General features: G+C 22.6%; 7 protein-coding genes across 7 annotated transcripts; 1 reads left to right on the top strand and 6 right to left on the bottom strand.

Moving 5' to 3' along the window:
* Positions 1-85: 85 nt before the first annotated feature.
* PY17X_0524700 (methyltransferase, putative) lies at positions 86-1,327 on the bottom strand (the record flags this gene model as incomplete). Its single annotated transcript, XM_022955274.1, has 4 exons — positions 86-349; positions 440-645; positions 754-876; positions 1,159-1,327. The coding sequence occupies 4 exons, from the start codon at positions 1,325-1,327 to the stop codon at positions 86-88; spliced, it is 762 nt and encodes a 253-aa protein (XP_022811719.1).
* A 364-nt stretch (positions 1,328-1,691) lies between these two features.
* Positions 1,692-3,813, bottom strand: PY17X_0524600 (serpentine receptor, putative; the record flags this gene model as incomplete). Its single annotated transcript, XM_022955273.1, has 7 exons — positions 1,692-1,765; positions 1,867-1,916; positions 2,063-2,122; positions 2,277-2,361; positions 2,483-2,524; positions 2,632-3,045; positions 3,165-3,813. The coding sequence occupies 7 exons, from the start codon at positions 3,811-3,813 to the stop codon at positions 1,692-1,694; spliced, it is 1,374 nt and encodes a 457-aa protein (XP_022811718.1).
* Positions 3,814-5,397: 1,584 nt separating this feature from the next.
* PY17X_0524500 (eukaryotic initiation factor 4A-III, putative) lies at positions 5,398-6,570 on the bottom strand (the record flags this gene model as incomplete). Its single annotated transcript, XM_722011.1, has 1 exon — positions 5,398-6,570. The coding sequence occupies one exon, from the start codon at positions 6,568-6,570 to the stop codon at positions 5,398-5,400; it is 1,173 nt and encodes a 390-aa protein (XP_727104.1).
* Positions 6,571-7,820: 1,250 nt separating this feature from the next.
* PY17X_0524400 (conserved Plasmodium protein, unknown function) lies at positions 7,821-8,240 on the top strand (the record flags this gene model as incomplete). The annotated part of the gene is made up of 1 exon (XM_022955272.1): positions 7,821-8,240. The coding sequence occupies one exon, from the start codon at positions 7,821-7,823 to the stop codon at positions 8,238-8,240; it is 420 nt and encodes a 139-aa protein (XP_022811717.1).
* Positions 8,241-8,545: 305 nt separating this feature from the next.
* On the bottom strand, positions 8,546-15,973 carry PY17X_0524300 (uncharacterized protein; the record flags this gene model as incomplete). Its single annotated transcript, XM_719218.3, has 1 exon — positions 8,546-15,973. One exon carries the CDS (start codon positions 15,971-15,973, stop codon positions 8,546-8,548), a length of 7,428 nt encoding a protein of 2,475 aa, XP_724311.3.
* A 1,873-nt stretch (positions 15,974-17,846) lies between these two features.
* On the bottom strand, positions 17,847-18,838 carry PY17X_0524200 (40S ribosomal protein S19, putative; the record flags this gene model as incomplete). Its single annotated transcript, XM_022955271.1, has 2 exons — positions 17,847-18,362; positions 18,836-18,838. The coding sequence occupies 2 exons, from the start codon at positions 18,836-18,838 to the stop codon at positions 17,847-17,849; spliced, it is 519 nt and encodes a 172-aa protein (XP_022811716.1).
* A 2,057-nt stretch (positions 18,839-20,895) lies between these two features.
* On the bottom strand, positions 20,896-22,640 carry PY17X_0524100 (uncharacterized protein; the record flags this gene model as incomplete). Its single annotated transcript, XM_719220.2, has 3 exons — positions 20,896-22,065; positions 22,255-22,375; positions 22,579-22,640. 3 exons carry the CDS (start codon positions 22,638-22,640, stop codon positions 20,896-20,898), a joined length of 1,353 nt encoding a protein of 450 aa, XP_724313.2.
* Between the last annotated feature and the right edge of the window lie 2,820 nt (positions 22,641-25,460).

Raw genomic sequence — 25,460 nt, 5'->3', positions numbered from 1 at the left:
TGTCACCAATGCTGGTATATCACTATTGCCATTTCCAGCAGTGCTAATAACGCATAGCTTGTTTTATACCCGCGTATGCTTATGTTCACAAAGACGGAATGTACATATTTTTTTTTTCAAAAATATACAAACACCTTTTAAAAGATTTATTATTACAATTTTCTCTAATCAACTTACTATTTTTTTCATCATATTTATAATTATAATCGTTCATAAATATTTCTATTAATTCTTCTCCACTTTTTTCATTAATGGTTCCTATATTAAATGTTCCGGGTATATCCCATGAAATTATTATTCCCTTGTTATTAATACGATCAAGATTTTCAAGAAATATTTTTTCCTTTTTCTACAAAATTAACATAATGTATCTCATTTTTAGTGCACTCCTTTAAATTGTACACATACATGCATGTATATACTCATTTTATGTTCTCACCTTTGGAATATATTCCCCAACATTTAAACATAACACATAATCAAATGTTAATATTTTTTGAGGGATATGGATATTTTTATTTATAACTTTTGTCTTTTCTAATAATTTGTTTCCTTTCTCATTTTCCACTTTTATTGAATTATTTATTTTGTTCATAATTTTGTGGATAAAATTTTTATCAGTTACATCAAGGCTATATATCCTCTCTGCAATTGCAACAAATAGCCAAAGGTATACATGAATATGTAGGTGCGTAGGTGCATATGTAGATGTGTAGGCGCACAGATGCACAGATGCATAGATGCACAACTTACCATTGTTCAGCGAACTAACAAGTTTGTGATTCCCATCTATTCCAGCAGCCCATATTTTATGGAAATTTAATTCATTCACATAATATCCATGTCCACACCCAATATCTAAAACTGTTTTTATATCTTAAAAAAAAAAAAAAAATGATTAAAAATAAAATGGTTAAAAATAAAATGGTTAAAAATAAAATGGTTAAAAATAAAATGGTTAAAAATAAAGTGGTTAAAAATAAAGTGGTTAAAAATAAAGTGGTTAAAAATAAAATGGTTAAAAATAAAATGATTATAAGTAAAATATCAACTTATTTTTATATAATAAGTCTTCTATTTTTGATAAAACTATAGATAATTCATTTATATTAAAATAACAAAATATACAATAATACACACTAAATAATATATTATTACTTTTCCCTTTAAAATATTTTATAATTAAATTAGATAAAATATAATCAAACGAATAATTAAGATTTGTTAGCCAATAACCATTTTCATGAATTCCCCAATTAATTGTGAAACCTAAAAATCGAAGTGTATCTCCCAATATTTTGTGTTCATATTTTTTTACATAATACATATTTATTTTTACAAATTATATTCAAATTGTAAAAATATAAATAATATAAAGGATAAGTATATATAGGTTTTATTCAAACATTTCAGTTTTTTCATCTTTTTTAATTATTTTGTTAGTTGAAAAAAATAAGCGAAAATATAAAAAAAAATTATTTTTTAAAAATGTACCAAATAAAATGCGGAAAAAAATGCGGAAAAAAATGTGGAAAAAATTGTGAAAAAATTGTGAAAAAATTGTGAAAAAAATGTGAACACAGAATGTGATTAAAACCCCACAACGAAATAAAAATATATAACTACGGACTACAATTAGTTTGCATACATAAATATGTAAAATATATTTTTTTTTATTAAATATTAAAAAATTATTCCATATCTATATATGGGTGATTAGATTCCAAACTGTTATACTTTTTCTCTGAAATTTTGTACACCAAACCTTCAAAAATAAAACCAAATAAAACCAAATAAAATAATTTCATATAAACTGGTTAAATAAAATCGTATCTAAATTAAAAATATTATTTTTTTTATTATTACATATTAAAATGGATAGGTTGGAAAAATGAATGAACAAATGGGTAAAGTGCCTAAATGTGTGAAAAAAGGAAAGAAATGAAAAAAGGAAGGAACCGTTTTATGAACAAAGCACGCAATAGACTCTGCAAATAGCTATATATTGTTTTGGGGATAAATTTCATTATTTATCAACTTATTTTATCTTTCCTATTATTACACTGAAGCGTTCCACAAAAAAAAATAAATAAACGGAATGGACAGAATCCATGCGATATATCTATAAGGAAATATGTATACATAAGAAATGTTAAAAAATATTTATTTTTGTAAAATAGAATAAAATTCAATATCTCAAAATGGTTATAGTATGTATATTACGACTCTCCATTGTGATACTATTTTTTTTTTTTTTTTTTTTTTTTTTTTCATACATAGATGCATCCAAAAGAGCATTAGTTTTATCAGCTATGTTTGTCTTTTCCTTCAATAATTTTCTACAATTGTTATATATTAACACTAAAAAGGAAAGAATATATATAGACACATTTATATAGATCTATAATAAATAAATATTCACATTATAATATGTCAAAATGGTGATTTTTTTAATAAAAATAAATATATTTATGATTCTTACCAGAAATAACAACTCTGTGACTAACAAAAGGGAATGCTACAACTAAAAAGGTTAATCAATAATAAATGAGTAAATAAATGTAAACACTCCCAACACAAATATATATGTTTTATTTTTATTTTCATTTTCATTTTCATTTTTGCCCGAACCGGAATGTAAACTTGAATACGCATTCAAAGTTTGATGATTCTGTATCTCAAATAAAATATAAAAAAATTTTAACATGGAATATATAAATCCAGTTTTTATAGTATCTTCTTTTCTTTTCTTTTTATTATGAATGCTATTTATTAAATAAAAAAGTATTGTCAAAATAATACAATCAAAAATTGATTCATATATTTGACTTAAAACTTTTAGTACACTAAACCCTGCCCCATTAAGTGCATACGCATATATATGAATTAAATAAAAAATATTTGAAAAATAAAAAAACAAAGCCCCAGAATGAACCGACTCTTTTAATGTTCCATTTTCTTTACTCAACATATTTCTTTTTCGAAAATATATCAGCGACAAAACTGATAATATTACGAACAGTAGCATGGATATTTCGATCAGCCCTACATAAAAATAAGAGGAAAAAAAAAAAAAAAAAAAAATAAAAAAATAAACAACGGCGAAATGACAACGGCGAAATGAAAAAGGCGGACAAACAACAGCGAAATAACTTTCTTCATACCTTGCTCTTCACATGAAAAATGGTTTCTTAAAAAATTGTCATTATTTACAAATTCGATTTTAAATGCATTCTTAAATTTGGTGTCACAATGAAGTATAATAAAATTTAGCAACTTGTTTTCTAATTGATTGTCTATATCTTTATTATAAAAAATATAATTTTTATTTATATACTCTTGTGGCATGTCACTAAACCGATACACAAACAATGCTTCTTTTTCTAAATCTTCACATTTTTTTCCATTCTTATTTTCTGTATAATTATAAATTTCATCATCTGTTTTATCTAAAATCAAAAGCTTAGTAGTAGGGGAATATGCACTTGAAAGAATAACGGATCCTTTTTTTTCATTATTTTTTTTAATAAAACAAAAATCAGAAAATTTACTATAATTTTTATTATTATATAATCCATATACTACTTTTGATGATACAAAAAAAGAAAATGGTTTTCTTTCCAAAATTTTATTACTTCCATTAATATATTCAACTAGCCAAAATAAAATTAAATACATATATTTACCCTTTTCATTATACTCAATTATATATGAATCTTTGTACTGTAATAAAATATGATTACACCAATTTGATATGTACAATAAAAGAAACAAAAAGACAAATACCTTTTTTCTTTGATAAAACTTGCTCATTTTTTCATGGAAAACCAAAAGATATTATTTTACTTTTACCGTTGTTTGATATTTTTGAGGCTTTTCCTTTTTTTTTTTTTTTATTTACAAATATATGTGTGATATAAATTAAAATAAAAACAAAACTATTTTATATATCTATAAACAAAATAAACCTTAATTATTCACAATGAAATTAATAATACGGAAAAATATATATAACCAGATTAAAAAAAATATATAAAAAAAGAGAAAAAAACTAAATACACTACTAACATTTTATTTCCATTCTAGTGTAATTATGTAATCAATGGCAATATACTTATTATCTTAAATTTACAAAACATAAAAGTTATTTTTCACTTATAAATATATATATATATATCTACCCATTTATACAACAAAAAAAATGCACATAAAAATACTGGTGTTATCCTTATTCCCTTTATCATGCTCTTTTATTTTATATGATAAATTCATATATTTCTATACTTTTAAATTAGTACCATATGTATATATTATATATATATATTTATTTTTTTATCTTTTTTCATTCAAAAATCAAAAGCCTCGTTTTATTGTACACACATAACAATATATACATTATATATCTATTTAATATAAATAGAAATATTCCTATTTATATCTGCATTACACTTACCGAAGTCTTTACACCTCATCTATTTTTTTCTCCTTCATTTCTCTTTTTATATTACTCCCTTTATATAAATATTCAAAAAAAAATTAAACAAATAAATATATATATTTTGTGATAATTTACTTAAATATAAACTTATCAATTTTCTACACAAATTTCCTTTAATTTACTAAGTTACATGACCTGTTAATAATTTATGAACAAGTCATATAATATACCCCCAAAAAAAAAAGAAAACAGCTTTTTATGTTCTTTTAATTTTATATTTAAAAAATGTTTTTAATTAAATTTAGCAATGGTAATAAAAAGATAAAAATGTATATATATACATGTACTACAAAATAAAAATATACTAAAATAGTGAAACAAAAAATTAGGAAAAATTAGGAAAAATTAGGAAAAAATATGAAAAAATAGGAAAAAATACTTCATAATGAATTCCTTCACGAAGCAAACATGATAATCGGGGACTAATAGCTATACAATTATGCACATTGTCCAAAGTATAAAATAATAAGTAAAGAAAGAAGTAAAGAAAGAAGGAAAGGAACCGAGTTGGCTTCAAAATACACATATTTAATTTACTATATACACATAGTTAGCTACTTCCCATCTTGCAAATCGCACAACACATTTTTCTAAAAGTGATATTTCTGGGTATTTGTTTAAAAAAATATGTATATATTTAATACGTATCTTGAAAATACGCAAATTAATTACAAAATTTAAAAAAAAAAAAAATCATAATTCATGCGATATAATAAGTTCACACACACTTTATCACTATAAAGTAGGAAACTAAATTAATATAACTTTTATCCTAAGTATGGGAATACATATAATATATCTGATAGGAGAAGAGTCATATTTCATTTTATTATTAATATATACGATAGTTTATACATTTGCCATTTTGCTATTTTGCTATGATTCTCGTTTCCTCTTGTTTATAATAACTCTGTAATATTCATTGGCATCTCGTCTATTTGTGTAGAATAAAATTGTTCTATATCTCTCAAAATTTTAATATCATCATTTTTTACAAAATTAATTGCAACACCTTTTCTTCCAAATCTACCACTTCTTCCAATTCTGTGAATATAGCTTTCTCTAGAATTTGGTAAATCATAATTAACAACTAGCGAAACTTCATGTACATCTAACCCTCTTCCCCATATATCTGTTGATATTAAAACTCTATATTTACATTGTCTAAATTTTAACATAATATCATCTCTTTCACTTTGACTCATTCCTGCATGCATTTTACACACAGTGAAATTAGATTCTTGCATTTTTTTAGCTAGCCAATCTACTTTTAATTTAGTATTACAAAAAACTACTGCTTGAGTAATAGTTAAACTTTCATATAAATCAGCTAAAGTTTCATATTTCCATTGTTCTTTTTCTATTGATACAAAAAATTGTTTTATTCCTTCCAAAGTTAATTCATCTCTTTTTACTAATATTTTAACAGGATTGTGCATAAATTTATTTGTTATTTCTAATACTTCATGTGGTAAAGTAGCTGATGATAAAACTATTTGAGTATTAGGTGATAAAAATCGATAAATATCATAAACTTGTTCTTTAAACCCTTTATTTAACATTTCATCAGCTTCATCAATAACTAATTGTTTTATATATTTACATTTTAAATGTCTTAAATTTAACATATGATATATTCTTCCAGGCGTTCCACTAATAATATGAACACCATTATTTAATGCTTTTATATCTTCACTCATTTTTTTACCACCAATACAACAATATACAGTTACATGTATATAATCTGCTAATGCTAAACAAACTTTTTGTGTTTGCTCTGCTAATTCTCTAGTGGGTGATAAAATTATTACTTGAGTTTCGCTTATATTTCTATTAACACAATTTAAAGCACCAACAGCAAAAACACATGTTTTTCCTGTTCCACTTTGACTTTGTAATATAACATCTCTTCCATTCAATATTGGTTTAATACCTCTTTGTTGTATTGCTGATGGCTTTTCAAAACCATAAGCATATATTCCTCTTAATAACCCTTCATCTATTCCTATACTTTCAAAACTTGTACATATTTCTAATTTTTCAGAGGATTTATAAGTTTCTTCTTTATCCATTTTATCACTTTTTTTTTTTTTTTTTTTTTTTTTTTTTCAAAATACATAAAACATATGCTCATATATATACAAGTTAATGGGAAACTGTTAATGTATAAGCTTTCTGAATTTTCAATCAAAATAAAATAAAATGAAATAAAATAAAATAGGAAAATGCTATTTAAAAATGTTTTTTTTATTCATCCCACTCTCTTTTGGGTCTTTTTTAAATAAAGAAAATATGTCACTCATATATTTTTCATTTATTATAAAACCCATAAGGGTAATTTTTTTAAATATAACATTTAGTTGAAAAAAAGGGTAATATATATATATATATATATAATTTATATAACTATAATACTATACTCACTATATCAATAACTCATTTTCCTATTCCTCTATACTTTTGAAATATTTATAATAGCTTGTTCATATTTTTATCAATTTATTTTACTATAAATAGCCACTTGAATTTAATTCTCGATTTTTTGAAAAAAAAAAAAAAAAAAAAAAAAAAAAAATAATAATAATAATAATAATACCATTAACCGATAATACTAAAATAGAATATTCAATAAAAAAACTAAAAACAATGATATAATAAATCACTAATTTTATTTTTTTCTATGTTATAAAAATTATGAATTTTTTATTTTTAAAAAAATGATAAGCGACATTTTTCTTGAAACCTTTGTCCCAACTCCCTAATTAAAAGGGAATACATAAGCACGTATAATATGTATCCATAATATGTATCCATATATATGCATATATATGTATGTATATATTCGCAGATTTTTTTGTTTCACATTGTTACAACTGCAAAATAAATGTACGAAATAAATAAATCCCTTTTCCTAACATTGCATGTGCATACAAATTTACTCTTTTTTTTCATTTTTTATATTTTATCACAAATTCAATAATAATTACTTCCTCATTTTAAAACGTAAGAAGTGTGCCATATTACAAGTTACTAGCAAATAAGTTAAAAAAAAAAAGGAAAAAAATGTACATATTTACAAAATAAATTGTACATATTTGTAAAAAAATTCACATATTTACAAAATAAATGTACATGTTCACAAAATAAATAACCGTTTTAAATTAGTTTAAATTTCATTTCAAAAAGAGATTAAGAAAATATAAAAGGACCCCCAATTTATGGTATAATAATAAACATATACTAGGCTCCAAATTTGCTAATTTTCCATTTTTCATCTTCCCACTTAGCCAAATTGAAGCCATATTCTATAAACAATTATAACATGACACATAAAAATAGTTATTCAAAATTAAGTGATGCTATCTATCAATCCCAAGACACATTGTCTATATATAGCCAAGATAAATATTATACCCAAAAACAAAATGATTCATTTTATAACATAAAAAAATTTATGTGTTTAGGAAGCGTAGTTAAGGATGATGATAAATATGATGTTTCAAAAATTGTGTTGGATGGAAATAAAAAATGTAATAAAACCCTAAAAGAGTCATTTAAAATATTAGGATATAAATATACTACTACTAACAATAATGATAATATTAAATTTATAAAATTATTTCACGATAATTATTATAATTTATTTTACTGTATGCACTTACACAATGATGATAAAAAATGCAACTCACTATTTAAGCACTTTTTTCAAACAATAAATTATGACCAAATTGGTAAAAAATAGCCAACTTCGCAAAAAAAACAACTTCGCAAAAAAAACAACTTCGCAAAAAAAACAACTTCGCAAAAAAAACAACTTCGCAAAAAAAACAACTTCGCAAAAAAAACAACTTCGTAAAAAAAACAACTTCGTAAAAAAAACAATTTGGTTGGCCTTCCTCTATGCTATCCATTTCCACGCTCTATTTTTTCCTCATTTTTTCCTCATTTTTTCCCCATTTTTTCCCATTTTTTTTTTCGATTTTTTTTTTCGATTTTTTTTTTTCGATTTTTTTTTCGATTTTTTTTTTCGATTTTTCCAACTTTCGCTCACTCGGAAACAACCATCGCAAACTCGTACTCCTGGTCACACCCTATATACGAATCGCTAACCAAATACATGACTATGTCATAAGTTCCTGGTTTATCTGGAAGCTCGAAATTAACTTTTACAGTATTCATCTGTTTTAATAAAGACAGCTTTTTAATAGATAATAATAAATTAAGTTTTTTAATTCCTATAACAAACCACCATGATTCTTCTTTTTCAAAAGGTAAATAATTTGAGTGAACATAACCAATTGGTCCATCATCTGAAATATCTCGATCTATATTTATATTTAATTCAACAAGATCATTAATTTTATATATTTTTTTTAAATCTATATCATAATTTACTTCTAAAATTGGAAACAAATTACAAAAATTGGCTATACTACTTTTTTCATTTTCACTTAACCCTTTTAAAAGTTCATCTTTTATATCATCATCAGAATTAATTAATTCATAAATATCTGTAATTTCTAATTCTTTTGCTTTTTTAATTAAATTTTCATTAAAATAAGGTATTTGATACAAATTTGATATATCACTACTTTTAAAACATTGTGTTAACATTTGAGACATTTCCATAACAAACAAACAATAATTTAATATGTTATTACTACTAATTACATCAATTAAAGAATTTACTAATTTGAATCCGTTTAGTAAAATATGTTTCATTTCATTAACATAATTTATAGGTATTGGAAATCTATTCATATGTGCATGTAATAATATTAATACTTTTATATTTGCTGTAAAATATGATGGGTTTTTAATAAAACTGCTTAAATTGATTATCTTATCATTTAAATTTGCCATTTCATCGTTTAGATTGGCTACCTTGCCATTTTCATCCTCTTTAAAAACAGTTTTATTGTTCAATGCTAATTTCAAAAAGGCATAACTTATTTGTATATTACATGATCTAGCTATTTTTAAACAAAGATATATATCATGATTTTGAATTTTTATTTTATTATTAAATATATTAGCTAAACAAATTATTTCTAAAATTTTATTTTTTTTCAACCCTTTTATTAAGGTAATATATTGATTAAAAAAATATATTATATGATAATCTATATTATAAAATGAAGAAATGATTCCTAAATTACATGGTTTTAATGTTACATCTGATGATTCTTCATTTTCTTCATTATTACATATATTAACACAATTTGAAATAGATAAAAGCTCAATATTATTTTCAATCAATTCAGATAAATAATCAGAAATATGTTCACTACTAACATTTTTTAATCCATAATAATTTGGGTTCTGTTTAATACGTCTATAAAAAAATGTCCATGTTAATAAATCTATACAATCTTGATAATTTTCAATTACATTCATAACTATTTCATTATTTAATAAACTTGGTAAATATTCTTCTATATTAGATTCAATTGATATTGGATCATATATGAAATTTTTATAATATTCTTTTTTTGTTACATATGTATATATATAAACAAATGATTTATCATCTTCTTCTTCTCTACCAGCAAAACTAAGCATTTCCAAAATTGTTTGAATAGAATAATCTTCATCTTTATTATTATAATGTGTTATTATTGTATCTAATATTATTACATTATTTCCATATACATTTAAACTATATAAATAATCATAACATATTATTAATATATCTATTCCTTTCTTATCAAATAAATTTTCGACAATTTGTTTTTCTATATCTAACATATTATTATGTATATATCCTATTCCTTTTTTTAAACATTGTACTAATATGTTATCATTAATATTGTTCAGAATTTTTTTATTCTCTTCATTTTCAACACTATCAATAATAACCGAATTAAAAGAAAATTCATCACTACAGGATGATAATATTAAGTCTAGTGCTAATGTTTTACATGCCTTTTGATTAGTAACAAAAATTATTACATTTTTTTTATTTTTATTGAATTTTTTAACATTTTGATAAATTTGACGTTGCATTGATATATATCTATTTTGCGGATTCATAATATTTACTGAAAATAAATATATTTCTATTGGTATTGTTCGAATTGTAGATGCAAAATTAAAATGGTCATTTTTTTTACATCCTATCCATTCAGATACATCTTTAGAATTTTGTAATGAACAACTTGACATACACACTATTCTATTTATTCCTATAAATTCATAAATATCTTCCATTTTTAAATTAGATAATTTATTTAAATGTACTGATATTTCTTTATTATTCATTTTTTTCATATTCTTATTTTTTTTTTCACTTTCCATATACTCCTTCACAAAATCGAGATCATTATGAGTTATAGAATCGGTAGCCTTTCCAGAATCGGTGGCCTTTCCAGAATCTGTAGCCTTGCCAGAATCGGTCACCTTGCCAGAATCGGGTCGACTCCGACTGCTTATTTGCAATTGTGTCGAAATGTATCTTACTCTGCTTATTAAAACTTCCATAATAGCACCAGAATTCGTATTTAGCAATTCTATATGATCAAAAATATATAAATTAACATTTTGAAACATTTTTTTTCGTCTCCATTTTTTAGATATATTATCATAATTTTCCGGATTTGATAATATAATATGATTTGATTGAAATAATTTCATATCTATTCCTACTTCTCCAGTCAATATACACATTTTCAAATTTAATTTTTTTTTTAAAGGAATCCATTTTTTATATGTTTTTAAAACTATATCATCTAAAGGTGCAATATAAACAATTTTTATTAAACTGTAATAGTCATTATATAAAATGTTTGATAATTTTTTATCGTTTATAATTTTTTTTAAATCATTTTCACTTTTTATAAAACATTTTACATAATTATTTAATTCTTCTAAATATTTGACTATCCTCAAAATTGCTAATTCAGCAGGTATTAAATAATATTTCCAATTAGAATAACATAATAAAACATTTCCACTATTTTCATATAAAGATGTAAATGTTTGTGTACATATTGGATTCAAATTTTCTATATTTCTATCTATAAATATATTTTTTCCATTATTATATCTTAAAGAATTTATTGGTAAAGATTGTAAATCTAATAATTGAGTCAAATTATTTTGTTTAGATGGAATATAAATATTACTCAAATTTATATTAATTGTACATTCACATTCTAACCATTTATCAGAAATAACTTTTATTATATAATATGGACTATCATTTATTGGTAAATAAAAACGAATCAATTCTTCATCAAAACTATCACATATATTTTTTTTATTATTATCTCCAAAAAATGGTTCATTTTCTAACCCTTTTTTTAATGTAAACAAATCATAATGTATAATATTTTCATTTGCAATGTCAATAACAAATATCCAAAATAGCATAACATATCCATGATATTTTGGATTATAAATAAAATCAGGTATTATATTTAATTCGATCTTAATTAATTTATGATCAATAGGTTGTATATATGCACTCAATTCAATATTAGGAAAATGATGTACTAATTTATATATATTTTTTGCTATTTTTTTATTTTTAAATATTGTTATATATTCATTCAATTCCATAGTTAAATAATTTTTAAAACTTATATTTTTTTTTTCTATTATTTTTATCAAATCTTTACTTAATAATCCAAATTGTCTTAAAGGCGTCATACTACTCCACATCTGATGTTCTATCATTTTACAATATTTTAGACATAAATATACTAAATTATAAAACCCTTTTTTTAAAGATAATTCAAAAAAAGAACGAAATATACGTAAAGCATTCTGATGAATATATACCAAATCCGAATTTATTATATACCCATTTAATGTTATATTTGATAAATATAATTGTAATAAAATACATATTTTTGTAAAAGGTACATTAATAGATTCTTTAATTGGTATTGGTAATCTTTCCATCAAAATTGATAATTCTATTTTTTCTTCATTTCTAATAAATATATTTTTAAATTCATCACTAGTTGAAAACACTTTTAATAATTCGATTTCGTTTGTATATTTATTTAATCTTTTATTATACATATCTATAGATTTATAATCAATATAATAATAACTACTAATTTTACCAATATATGTACTAATTACAGTTTTTAATTTTTTATTATATTTAATTAATCCATATTTTTCTAAAGTTAAAAATGATGAATATATAATATCATTTATTCTATTTTGTACATTTTTTATAATTCGATTTTTACTATTTTCTATTCCATAATAATTTGTATTTTTTAACATTCGAATATACATATATGTTTCTTTAAACCAATTTATAGCATCTCTAAAATCTTGAATATTTTTTAAAACTATTTCTGCATTTATTATATTTATTATATTTTCCATTAATTTAGATTCAATATACATTTGTTCATTATTTAATGATAAATATAATTGTAAATTTTTATGTTCTGTAATTATTATAGCTTTTCCACTTTTATCAAATTGTGGTCTACCTGCTCTTCCTATCATTTGTAATACATCCATAAAAGATAATTCATCAAAATCTCCAATATTCATATTATATATAGATGTTCCTTTTATTATAACAGTATGTGCAGGTAAATTAACACCCCATGCTAATGTGCTTGTACATACTAATACTTGTAAATGTTTATCTGCAAATAAATCTTCTACTAATTTACGATCAGTTCTTTTTAACCCAGCATGATGTATTCCAAAACCTAATGGTAATAACTCTTTTAATTCTTCATTTACAATTGCTTCTTTTTCAGATAATAATATTTCAACAGATATCTTTTTATCCATCAAAAATAAATTTATATTATCATTTTTTACAAATTTATCTATTAATATTTTAGCTGTTCTATATGTTTCTTTTCTACTATGAACAAAAATTAATATTTGATTTTTACCAGCTTCCTCTAAAACTTTTTCATATGCTATTTCATTCATAAGGTTATATTTTTTTATTCCTTTTTTTTCTTTTAACCCAATATAATATTGATCTAATTGCACTGGTCTAAAAGATTGGTCAAAATAAAAAATCCCTTTTTTAGGGTTTGCTCTTAAAAATATTCCTACATCTTCATAATTTGGAAGTGTAGCCGACAACCCAACTAACCTTATTCCATTACGTTTATCAGTTGCATTGTTACTATCCATCCCCTTGCCAACCGCACTATTATCAGCATATCTATTTATTCGAGTAATTATACTTTCCAATACATGACCTCGTGGTTCATTCAATAGATGTATTTCATCAAAAATTATTAACTTAATTTTTTCTAACATAATTTTTTCATTCCATTTTCTACTAATTACTTCAAATTTTTCGGGAGTCATAACAATAATTTGATTCGCATCTATTTCTTTACTACTTAGATGTACATCTCCTGTTAATTCACAAACTTTTAGATTCAAAGCTTTCAATCGTAAGCCAAATGATTGTACCTGCTCATTTACCAATGCTTTCATTGGAGATATATAAATAATCTTAAAACTATTTTTTTCAATTTCACCACTAAATAAACGATAACTATTAATAACATTTAACATACATAATAATGCAATATTAGTTTTTCCAGAACCTGTAGGAGCACAAATTAATAAATTTTCGTCAAATTGATTAAAAGCTATATCATATACTTTTGATTGAATTGCATTTAAATTTTTAATATTAACACAAAAAAATGTTTCACGTGCCCATTCAGGTATTTCATTTATTTTAATTAATTTTATATCATCTTTATTTGTATAATAATTATATTTATTGATTCGAGAATTATTTTTTTTATCATCATTTTTATTTCCCGATATTATAATTTCATCATATTCTTTTTTTTCAATTCTTTTACTTCCATCTGGTAATATTATTTCTTTATTTAAAAAATTGTTATTTTTTATTTTTAAATTTAATTTTTCTAAATCTATATATTTAGCTTTTAATTCACCATCTTTACTTTTTATTTTTACGTTTACCTTTATTTCTCTATTATTTGTTTCGTCATCTGCTTCTGCTTCGTCATCTGCTTCGTCATCTGCTTCATCTTCATCCTCTTCTTCATCTTCTGCTTCATCATGAATAAATTGCTTTGAATCATCTAATCCTTCCTTTAGTTTATATTTGTTTGACTCTTTCATTTTCATATGTATTAAATTATCTGCTTCTTTTCTTAAATTTTTTGTAAATTCACTCTGTTTATTTTTTTTTATATTTCTAAAATTTGATAGTTCTTCTAATATCTCTTCACCTTCTTCTGTTTTTTTCATATTTTCAATAATTATATTTTTTTCTTTTTCATTTTGAGCTTGACCAAGTAATGTACAATAATATATTTTCCATCTATTTTTTATAAACAATTTAACCATTGGAAAATTTTCACACATTAATATATTTACTAATTTATTTTCACATTCTTGTATATCATATATTTTTAATATTTCCAATACTTCCTTTTCTTTTTCTATACACAAACTTGCTTCACTAAATATTGTATTTAATTTTTTTTGAAGCCAATGTGGATCTATACTATTTGTATCAATTTCATATTCTTCTGATTCTCTAACTTTTGAAAAATTTACATCTTTATTCATATTTTTTAAGCTCAAATATGTTTCAGATTTTTTTTTTTTTTTTTTTTTTAAAATTAGTTCATCATTTTCATCCCCATCATTTTCATCCCCATCATTTTCATCCCCATCATTTTCGTCTTCATCATTTTCGTCTTCATCATCTTCTTCTTCATCTTCTTCTTCATCATCTTCTTCATCTTCTACACTCAACTCACTTATGTTGGTACCCACATCATCCATTAAATTGTCTGTTTGTTGGTTCTTTCTATTTTTATATTTAAAATATTCATCTGCTTCGTCAAATATAACTGCTACACCTTCATCATCTCCAATTTCTTGGTCTTCATCTTTTTTGCCAAAATCATATATTTCCTTAACTAGATTATTTAAATTAATAAAATTATTATCTGATATATTAACTTCTAATACTTTTTCTATTTCTGTTTTTTTTGAATCATCATTTTGAATATTTTCATCTTTTAAAATGCTTATTACATCATTACATGCGCTATTTAATATATCAGATGTATTATCACCTAATATATTTCTTATTATATTCATAATTTTACTAAAAACATTTTCTGTATATTTTGTAGTTGGTTTGTATAAAAATATATCATCAGTGTTTATATTTAAAACACTTTTCTCTTTTATATATGAATTATTTTTAATTCTTTTTATTTTTTTATCAAAATATATTTCATTATCATCATCATCTAATCGTTTTTTATTATTTTTTTCATTATCTTTTCTTTTTAATAAATTTAATGGTTTATTATATTCTACTTTATCACCCATTTTATATTTTAACTTACCAACCAAACTTTCACTCTCACCAGTTGGCTCATTTTGATTCGGCCCTGGCCCTTCTCTTTGCAAAACTAAATTTGAGTTCATACGATACTCAAACCTTTTAAATTTTTCATATTCCTCTGCCATTTTGTATTAAAAAAAAAAAAAAAAAAAAAAAAACACTTTTTATGATATCTTTTAAATGTCCCTAACTTATTATCTCAACACATCAATTGATTCAACAATTCAACAATTCAATCGATTCAATTTTTTAAATATATATACTTATTCTGTTTTGGTGTGTTGATACATCTCTTCTTTAATATATTTCTTTGTCTCCTTTTTATTAAATTAGAAAACCCTTCGTAGAATGTTTAACGTATTTTCTCATCCATATATACAAACATATATACATGCATATACATGTACATATAATTACATTTTGGGGATAAATATATGCATTGGCATTTTTGTTTCTCTATTTGTTTCTCTTTGCTTCCTCTATTTTGTTCTCTTTGCTTCCTCGATTTGTTTCTCTTTGCTTCCTCTATTTTGTTCTCTTTGCTTCCTCGATTTGTTTCTCTTTGCTTCCTCTATTTTGTTCTCTTTGCTTCCTCTATTTTTTCTCTATTTTATTAAGTTTGGAAAAAAAAAAGAACAAAGCCAAAAGATAGGATATAAATATGTATACATATATAATATCCAAAATATGACATATAAAAATTTTGTATAATATACTATATATAAATAAAAATAATACATACTATTTTTATATCCCTATTTTATAATCATTTTAAATATGTATTACTTTAATTATTTCTTACTAAACAAATAAATAATCTTTGTGCATAAATGTATTGTTAAATTTGGAGAAATAAAATAAAAATAAAAACAAAATAAAGTAAAAAAATGTAAAAATAAATCCGTGCTTTGCCATCAGAATGGGAAAATATTCCCGTATATATTATACTGTATGATATGCGGATGTATATTTTTTTCACTTTTTTTTTCAACTTTTTTTTTCCTTTTTTTTTTTCATTTTTTTTTTCACTTTTTTTTTCCACTTTTTTTTTCATTTTTTTTTTTCATTTTTTTTTCCCTTTTTTTTTCATTTTTTTTTCCTTTTTTTTCACTTGTGTATATAAAACCCAAAGTATACTTAACGTACTTAAATGTTAACATATTTATGCCGTTATAATTAACAAATTTAATATTTTATATATCTTTTATTTTTTTATCGTTTTATTCAGGAAAATTATACATTTATACCTACCCATTCTCAATCACCAATACTCTTACCAAATTAAATCTTTCTAACAACTACAACTATACACATACGAATTATATTTTCAACTTTTACGACAAAATATATTCATTAATATTTTTACCAAACTTAATTATAAACATATATTCCTTTTTTTTATACAATATTTCACCTAAATTAGTACAATACAATTTTCCATAAAGTGTTAAGAAATTATAATTCTTATTAAATAAGAAAAATATAAAAATATAACTATTTACCATTTCAAATTTAATCTTTAACTTATTTGTTTCGCCTAAATTAGCACGTTTTCATTTTTACTCATTTTTAATCATTTCTTACACATTTCTTACTCATTTTACCTAAACCAAACACGTGGTCATTACAAAATTATACAATTCGCACTATTTTTATTTTTTTCAAAATCCAATTTTTAATAAATTTATTAAAGAACTATATAGTCCATATATACATACATATATATGCTCTTTTTATTTTGATGTTCTATGTGTTTTTTTTTTTTTTTTTCTGTATATATAGAATAAAAATATGTAATATATGCATATATACATATTTAACTATACTAAGCATCCATGATATTAATAAGGAAAAAGATATATAAATAAATAAAATAAAAAATATTAAATATGTATAATAATAAAAAAAGAAAATATTCACATCTCATATATATTAAAAGTCCTAAATATTTTATTATATATTTGTTAAATATATCCATAACAATTATAAACTATATGTTTATTGTTTTTCCAATTTATAAACTTTTTTATTAATATACCTAGCAAAATTATTAATAGCATTTTCACCTTTTGTTGTTAATCTTCTTCCTTTTTTTTTAGGATTTTGTTCTACATATCCTATATTTTCTAATTGCTGCAAAATAGATCTTAATATTTTACCACTTGCCAAACTAGTATGGTTAGGGGCAACTCCTCTTCTTTGTTTATAACTAAATTGTCTTCGTAAAAAGCCAACACCGATATCTGGATGGATATATAATCTTCTCAAAATACTTGATGTTTTAATAAAATACCAATCTTCATCTAATGGTGCTAATTTTCTTCCTTTTCCGGTTTTTACAAAATTACACCATTTTGGAAATGTTATTTTATTATGTAGTTTTAAATATTTTGCATAAGCACTAATAAATAATTCAGCATCTACATCTTTTATGCAGTTATTTGTTCTAACAAATGGAACGGGTTCTAACAATTTCTTGCTGAATACCCCAATGTCATCAGTGAATTCGTCTGCCTATAATAAAAAAAAATGAAAAAAATGAAAAAAATGAAAAAAATAAAACAAAATAAATACCACTATATCCACCTCTTTATAACCATATTTAAAACAACATAATATAAAAAAAAAAAAAAAATATAAATATTTCCAAACTCTATATGCATTTTTATAGCAAACTTTCAATATGCTATATTTCCAATATAGTATATTTTTATATAAATACAATTTCGATGTTCTGTTTCTTGATATATTTGCTCAATAATTTTTATACAATTTTCGAACCAAATATATCTTACCAAATGTATATATAAAATGTTATACATATTTTCTACATGCCATTACCGCATTTCATATAGTTACATACATTTTAATAAAAAACACATGTACAAATAAATTAATATACTTCCAAATATAATATATAAATAGTCATTACTTTTTCATATATATAATACATATACATATTATGTTTTCCACTTTTTTTAACTTACCATTTTCTTATCTTCAAATAATAAAAATTAATAATATTTTGAGAAATAATTTTTTGCTTATTTTTCAATAATCCTTAATATAAAAAATATATTTTTATATAATTTATATTTTCATTATATGATGGAAATTCTTAATTATATCTTTTTATAATTGTAAATAAATTTTACATATTCTGTTTTTTTTTTTTTTTTTTGAGCGCAATGAAAAGTTTTTATTTATAGATTTAAGGCTTTATTAATATGTATAAAAATTTTATTATTTGAAAAAAAAATACGGTCGTACCAAAAATTATATATTTCTAAATAATATATACATATTTTAACTGGCCATTTTTTTATATTTATTAATAATTTACAAATTGGAATATTGCATATATATATAAATTATATATATTATATGTACATGCTAATTTTTATTCACATAGGGCTTATTATATCCTATATCCAAATTAGTTATATATACTAAGTTATTTGCAAGTATCGGAAAAAAACGCTTTATGTATTTTTGCTTACCATTTTGAACAAATACTATATCCCCGTTTTTCAATTTATATAATAAATAAATAAATAAATAAATATATTAATATCATGTTTAATTATTTCGGCCTATATATTATGCATAATAAATTTTACATTAAATAAGTAGCATTTTTTTAGCATATGTATAAAAAATGTATATTCTTCAAAACCCCCCACAACTCCACACAAAAATAAGAGGGAAATGTATTTTTTATTTTTTATTTTATATATATATATATATATATGTATATATATATACATGACATATTTTTTCCTTTTTTATTTTTACTATTTTAATTAAAAGAAAATTACAATAATATATTTTTTACAAAGTTTAAAAAAAACAAATTCTTACTTTTTTAATATTTACGAGTTGTTAATTTTAGCTATAGATATAGATATCCATTTTTACGCTGTACAAAATTATGCAAAACTGTACAAAATTATGCAAAACTATACAAAATTATATTGCTTGTTCATAAAAAGGGAAATATTAACACCAATTTAATTATGCATATTAAATAATTCTATATTATATGTTTTCAAAAAATTACTCAAATTAATCTTCAACATTTATGTTTTTATTATATAATAGCTAGTATACAAAATAAAAACATTTATATAAGGACATTTATATAAGAACATTTATTTGGCATGTAAAAAATCAACATTTTCCTAAAAGTTGCCTTATTATTATTCTCTTTGAATATATCTATATAACCAAATAAGACCAAAACAAATGATAAAATTATTATGTTTCATTAAAAGGTTTCTCAGGAATTCCCTGAAAAATTGTACCTTTCTATTATGTTCATATGGAAACTCTATAAATTACAGCGATAAAAAAAATAAATTGCATATAAAATTCTGAACAGTCATATAATATCATTTTTTATTATTAACGGTGCATAAAAACATGTACTATCCCCAAAAAGTTGTATAAAATTTTATTTATATTTTCTTATATATTAAAAATATTTGAACCAATTTTTTACTACATAATTTCACCGTTACCTTAATGTCATACGTAATAATGATAATATTGTGGCGATATGTAATATACCATACTGACAAACTGTGTTTAAAAATAATAATAATTCACTCCGATCGTTTGTATTATTTATTTATTCACTTTTTTTTTAATTTGTTATGAAATACCACGGTTTTATAAATAGCGGGGATAGTTAATTCTACACATTTTTTTTTTTTTTATTATGCCTATACATACGCTTATATATATTGAACTAATTGGAAGTTGTCTTACTTATTACGGAATGCACACACACATATATATTATGCATGTATATGTTTTGCGTGAATATATGTTGAAAAAAAAAATAGGTAGTATATATTTATATATATTTATTTGTATACACAGATATAGAGTATAATTGGTCTATGAAAGGTACGGGAGTTAGAGATGAAAAAAAAAGAAAAATTCAACGTATGCAAAGTAATGTACATATATATATATATATATATATATATATGTGCATGCACGTTGGTATAAACACATTTTATGTGATACATAAAAAGGTTCTTTATTCATATCCTTCGTCTTCTCCTTCACCATCATTTGTTTCAATACCGACTTCTTCATAATCTTTTTCTAAAGCAGCCAAATCTTCTCTAGCCTCACTAAATTCACCTTCTTCCATACCCTCACCAACATACCAGTGAACAAAAGCTCTCTTTGCATACATTAAATCAAATTTTTGGTCCATTCTTGAAAATACTTCAGCAATAGCAGTTGAGTTAGAGATCATACAAACAGCTCTCATAACTTTTGCTAAATCACCACCTGGTACGACAGTTGGAGGTTGATAATTAATACCACATTTAAATCCAGTTGGGCACCAATCAACAAATTGAATAGATCTTTTTGTTTTTATAGTAGCAACAGCAGCATTAACATCTTTTGGTACTACATCTCCTCTATACATTAAACAGCAAGCCATATATTTTCCATGTCTAGGATCACATTTTGCCATCATAGATGCTGGTTCAAATGCTGAATTTGTAATTTCTGATACAGATAATTGTTCATGATATGCTTTTTCAGCACTAATAATTGGAGCATATGATGACAACATAAAATGAATACGTGGATATGGTACTAAATTTGTTTGGAATTCAGTAACATCAACATTTAATGCACCATCAAAACGTAATGAAGCTGTTAAAGATGATATAACTTGTGCAATCAATCTATTTAAATTTGTATATGTGGGTCTTTCTATATCTAAATTTTTTTTACATATATCATAAATAGCTTCATTATCTAACATAATAGCTACATCTGTGTGTTCTAATAATGAATGGGTTGATAAAACTGAGTTATATGGTTCAACTACAGCAGTAGAAACTTGGGGTGATGGCCATGAACAAAAATTTAATTTGGATTTTTTTCCATAATCAATAGCTAATCTTTCTAACAACAAACAGCCAAGACCACTACCTGTACCTCCACCCACAGCATTAAACATTAAAAACCCTTGTAATCCTGTACAATTATCAGCTAATTTTCTAACTCTATCTAAACATATATCTACTATTTCTTTTCCAATTGTATAATGTCCTCTTGCAAAATTATTTGCTGCATCTTCTTTTCCTGATATTAATTGTTCAGGGTGAAATAATTGGCGATAGGTTCCGGTTCTTACTTCATCAACCACAGTGGGTTCTAAATCAACGAATACACATCTAGGAACCTATAAAGAGCAAAATTTAACATACATGACCAACCATATTCATAACAAAAAAACGGGTACTAAATTGATACCCGGTTTTAAGAAAGGCATGTATTCTACAATGCCTCATTAAGCAGGCTACGATATTTTCCCCAATTTTTTTCCGATTTTTCCCCAATTTTTTTCCGATTTTTTTTTCCATCTCCTTACATGTTTTCCGGCCCCGGTTTCAGAAAAAAATGTATTGAATGCATCATCGCCACCTGCCACAACTTGATCACTGGGCATTTGACCATCTGGTTGGATTCCGTGTTCTAGGCAAAAAAGCTCCCTAAAAATTAAATAATATAAATAATGATTTTAGAAAAATATTCAAATAAAGCCAACAAAGTCGACCTGCATGTACAGTCTTATTTATCCATCGAAATGGCCACATTTTTCATCTTTTTCAACTTTTTCATCTTTTTCAACTTTTTCAGCCTTTTCATCTTTTTCAGCCTTTTCAGCCTTTTCAACTTTTTAGAGGAGCCTTACCAGCAAGCGTTTCCGATTTGGATACCTGCTTGACCAACATGGATGCTAATAACTTCTCTCATTTTCGAATAAGTTTATCTAAGATAGAAGAAAAAAGAGGATATAGTATAAATAAAATTTAATTCAAAACTCTAAAAATAATACCAAAGAATTCATGCCTACACAAGATACACATAAAATATAGCTATGTGCATATATCACACAATTATAAATATATAGATGAGTAAATAAAAAAAACTTAAAAAGAAATCAGACATATTTACAAAAGTCTATTACACTAAAGCCATATCATTTAGTGAAACACACACATATATATATAAACACACTTACACAAAGAACTTATTTATATATATTATGCAAAAAGCATATGCATTTCTAAAAGCAAAGGTAATAAAAATAAAAAAATACAAAAAAAAATATAAAAAATACAAAAAAAATATGAAAAAAAGTTTTATTTTTATTACCTTGTTGATTATAACAGTCAATGAATGTAATGCTTATAGAATATAAATTACATAAAATTACATAAAATTACATAAAATTACATAAAATTACATAAAATTACATAAAATCACTTATACTTTTTCGAAATAAAAAGTATATATATATCTTTATATATCTTAATATCTTTATATCTTTATATATTTATACATAATAATTGAATATATAATATCTGATATCTTTTCTTCTTTATATAGTATAAACTATTAATTTACAATCTTTTTAGTAATTTATTTATTTTCAATAACACAAAAAAAAAAAATGAATTGTGTAAAATGTGGATATATCTACTATATATGTATGTGCATATAAATAATACTTATTATATTTTTTTTTCTCTATATATTATATAAAAAAAAAAAAAAAATATAGTACTAAAATTCATAAAATGTATAACTTGTAAAATATCGGATAATATATATATTTGCTATGTTAAAAATTTTATAAAAAACGTAAAGACAGATATGCACATTTTAGAAATATTTCTTGTGCGAAGTCTCTAAAATATACTGAACTTATACAATAATATAAATTAATCGCGGAAATATAAATAAAAAAATAATATATATTTTCAATATTTTTTTATGTACTTTTTTTTATATAATTAGCAAAATTTTTCGATTTTTTTTTTTTGTGTACACTAAATAAGAGACAAGAATATTTAATTACAAACTATCTTTATAACATATATCTTTATTATATTCTCTACATTAAACAAAGACACATCATGTATATATGAACATTTTTTTTATTTCTTATATATATATATATCATAGGTTTTGTGGAAAATTATTTCTGTACGCATACATGTTAATTTTTCTAAAAGTATATAAAATTAGCTAAAAAAATAATAAACAAAATAAATGAAATAAATGAAATATATATATATATATATATATATATATATATATACATACATACATACATGTGCACATCAAGAGTCTCTTACCTTAGTTTATTTTTTTTACTTTTTTATTTCACTTTTTTATTTTATTTTTATTTATTTATTTACTAGGCTTATTTCATACTCCTTTGCTATATATAATTGTGTCAATAAATTTTATTGTCAATTATAAAATAAATACACTATAATAAAATGTGTTATCTATATATAGCTATTACTAAATTAGTAGTGTTAGCAGTGTTAGTAGTGTTAGTAGTGTTAGCAGTGTTAGCAGTGTTAGCAAATAGTAATATATTTTTTTTCTTTTTTCACGAATCTATAAATTTATAATAATTTAAGAACATATAATCTTGTAAATATTGTATATAAAATGAGTCCCTTAAATTATTAGGATGTATTCTCAAATATCTTTTATTTATTCTCATTTTTATTCTCATTTTTTTTTTTTTTTTTTTTTTTTGTGCAAGCATTACTATGATATGTGCATTCCTTAAACGCACAGTAATATTGATCAAATTAAAAAAAAATAGAGAAATAATTATCATAACATATTTACCAAGCCACGTACACGATAACTAAAATATTTACATTTGCACATTTGTACTTTTACATTTACATTTACATTTACTTTTACTTTTACTTTTACATTTACATATACTTTTACATTTACGTACACACTATCCTAGAATATGCAATATTATATTACCCATTTTTTTTAATGATAAATAAAAATACGGGAAAAAATTCTTATCAGTACCAAGCAATATATTACCTAAATATATAAACTTTATTTTTTTTTTCAAAAAAAACAAAATAATAATGATTAGTATTGCAAATGTTTTAATGCCTTCCACAATTACCAATATCTTATTTCGTTTTTTCAAATTGGCAAACAAATTAAAAAAAAGCACATATACCTCATTATGCATACCTCACCATGTATACCTCACCATGTATACCTCACCATGTATACCTCACCATGTATACACTTTTATATTCCCTACACGTTTTAACTATTACTAAAATAAAACATCTTAACATTTTTATACACTTAATTTATAACCACTAGAAGAGACAATCATATTTTCAAAAAAAAAAAAAAAAAAAAAAAAAAAAAGTAACGAAATTATTTATAAGAAATAAAAAATAATCTTAAATAGATAATAAAAATAAAATGTTATGTATTCAAAAGATGATAATATAAAATTTAATATATATGGAATAAAGATTTATCCATGAAAATAAAAAAAATGATACATGTAGTAACCCTACCCCCCTTCTTCTAAATAAAATACAACATATCAAAGACAATATAAACAATTTAGATATATTTTCTAAATTATTAATAATGTTATAAATATCTACATGTTTTATATTTACAATAAAACAAAATGAACAAAATAAATCCAAATTTCTTTAAATGCTTTCCTGTTTTATTTTAAAAAAAAAAACCAATTCTCCATTTTTATCTCCAAAA

Source organism: Plasmodium yoelii, assembly GCF_900002385.2.
Source record: "Plasmodium yoelii strain 17X genome assembly, chromosome: 5".
In the NCBI taxonomy this organism is placed as follows: Eukaryota; Apicomplexa; class Aconoidasida; order Haemosporida; family Plasmodiidae; genus Plasmodium; species Plasmodium yoelii.
Note: the sequence above shows the minus strand (reverse complement) of the source record. Positions and strands in the feature narration are given on the sequence as shown.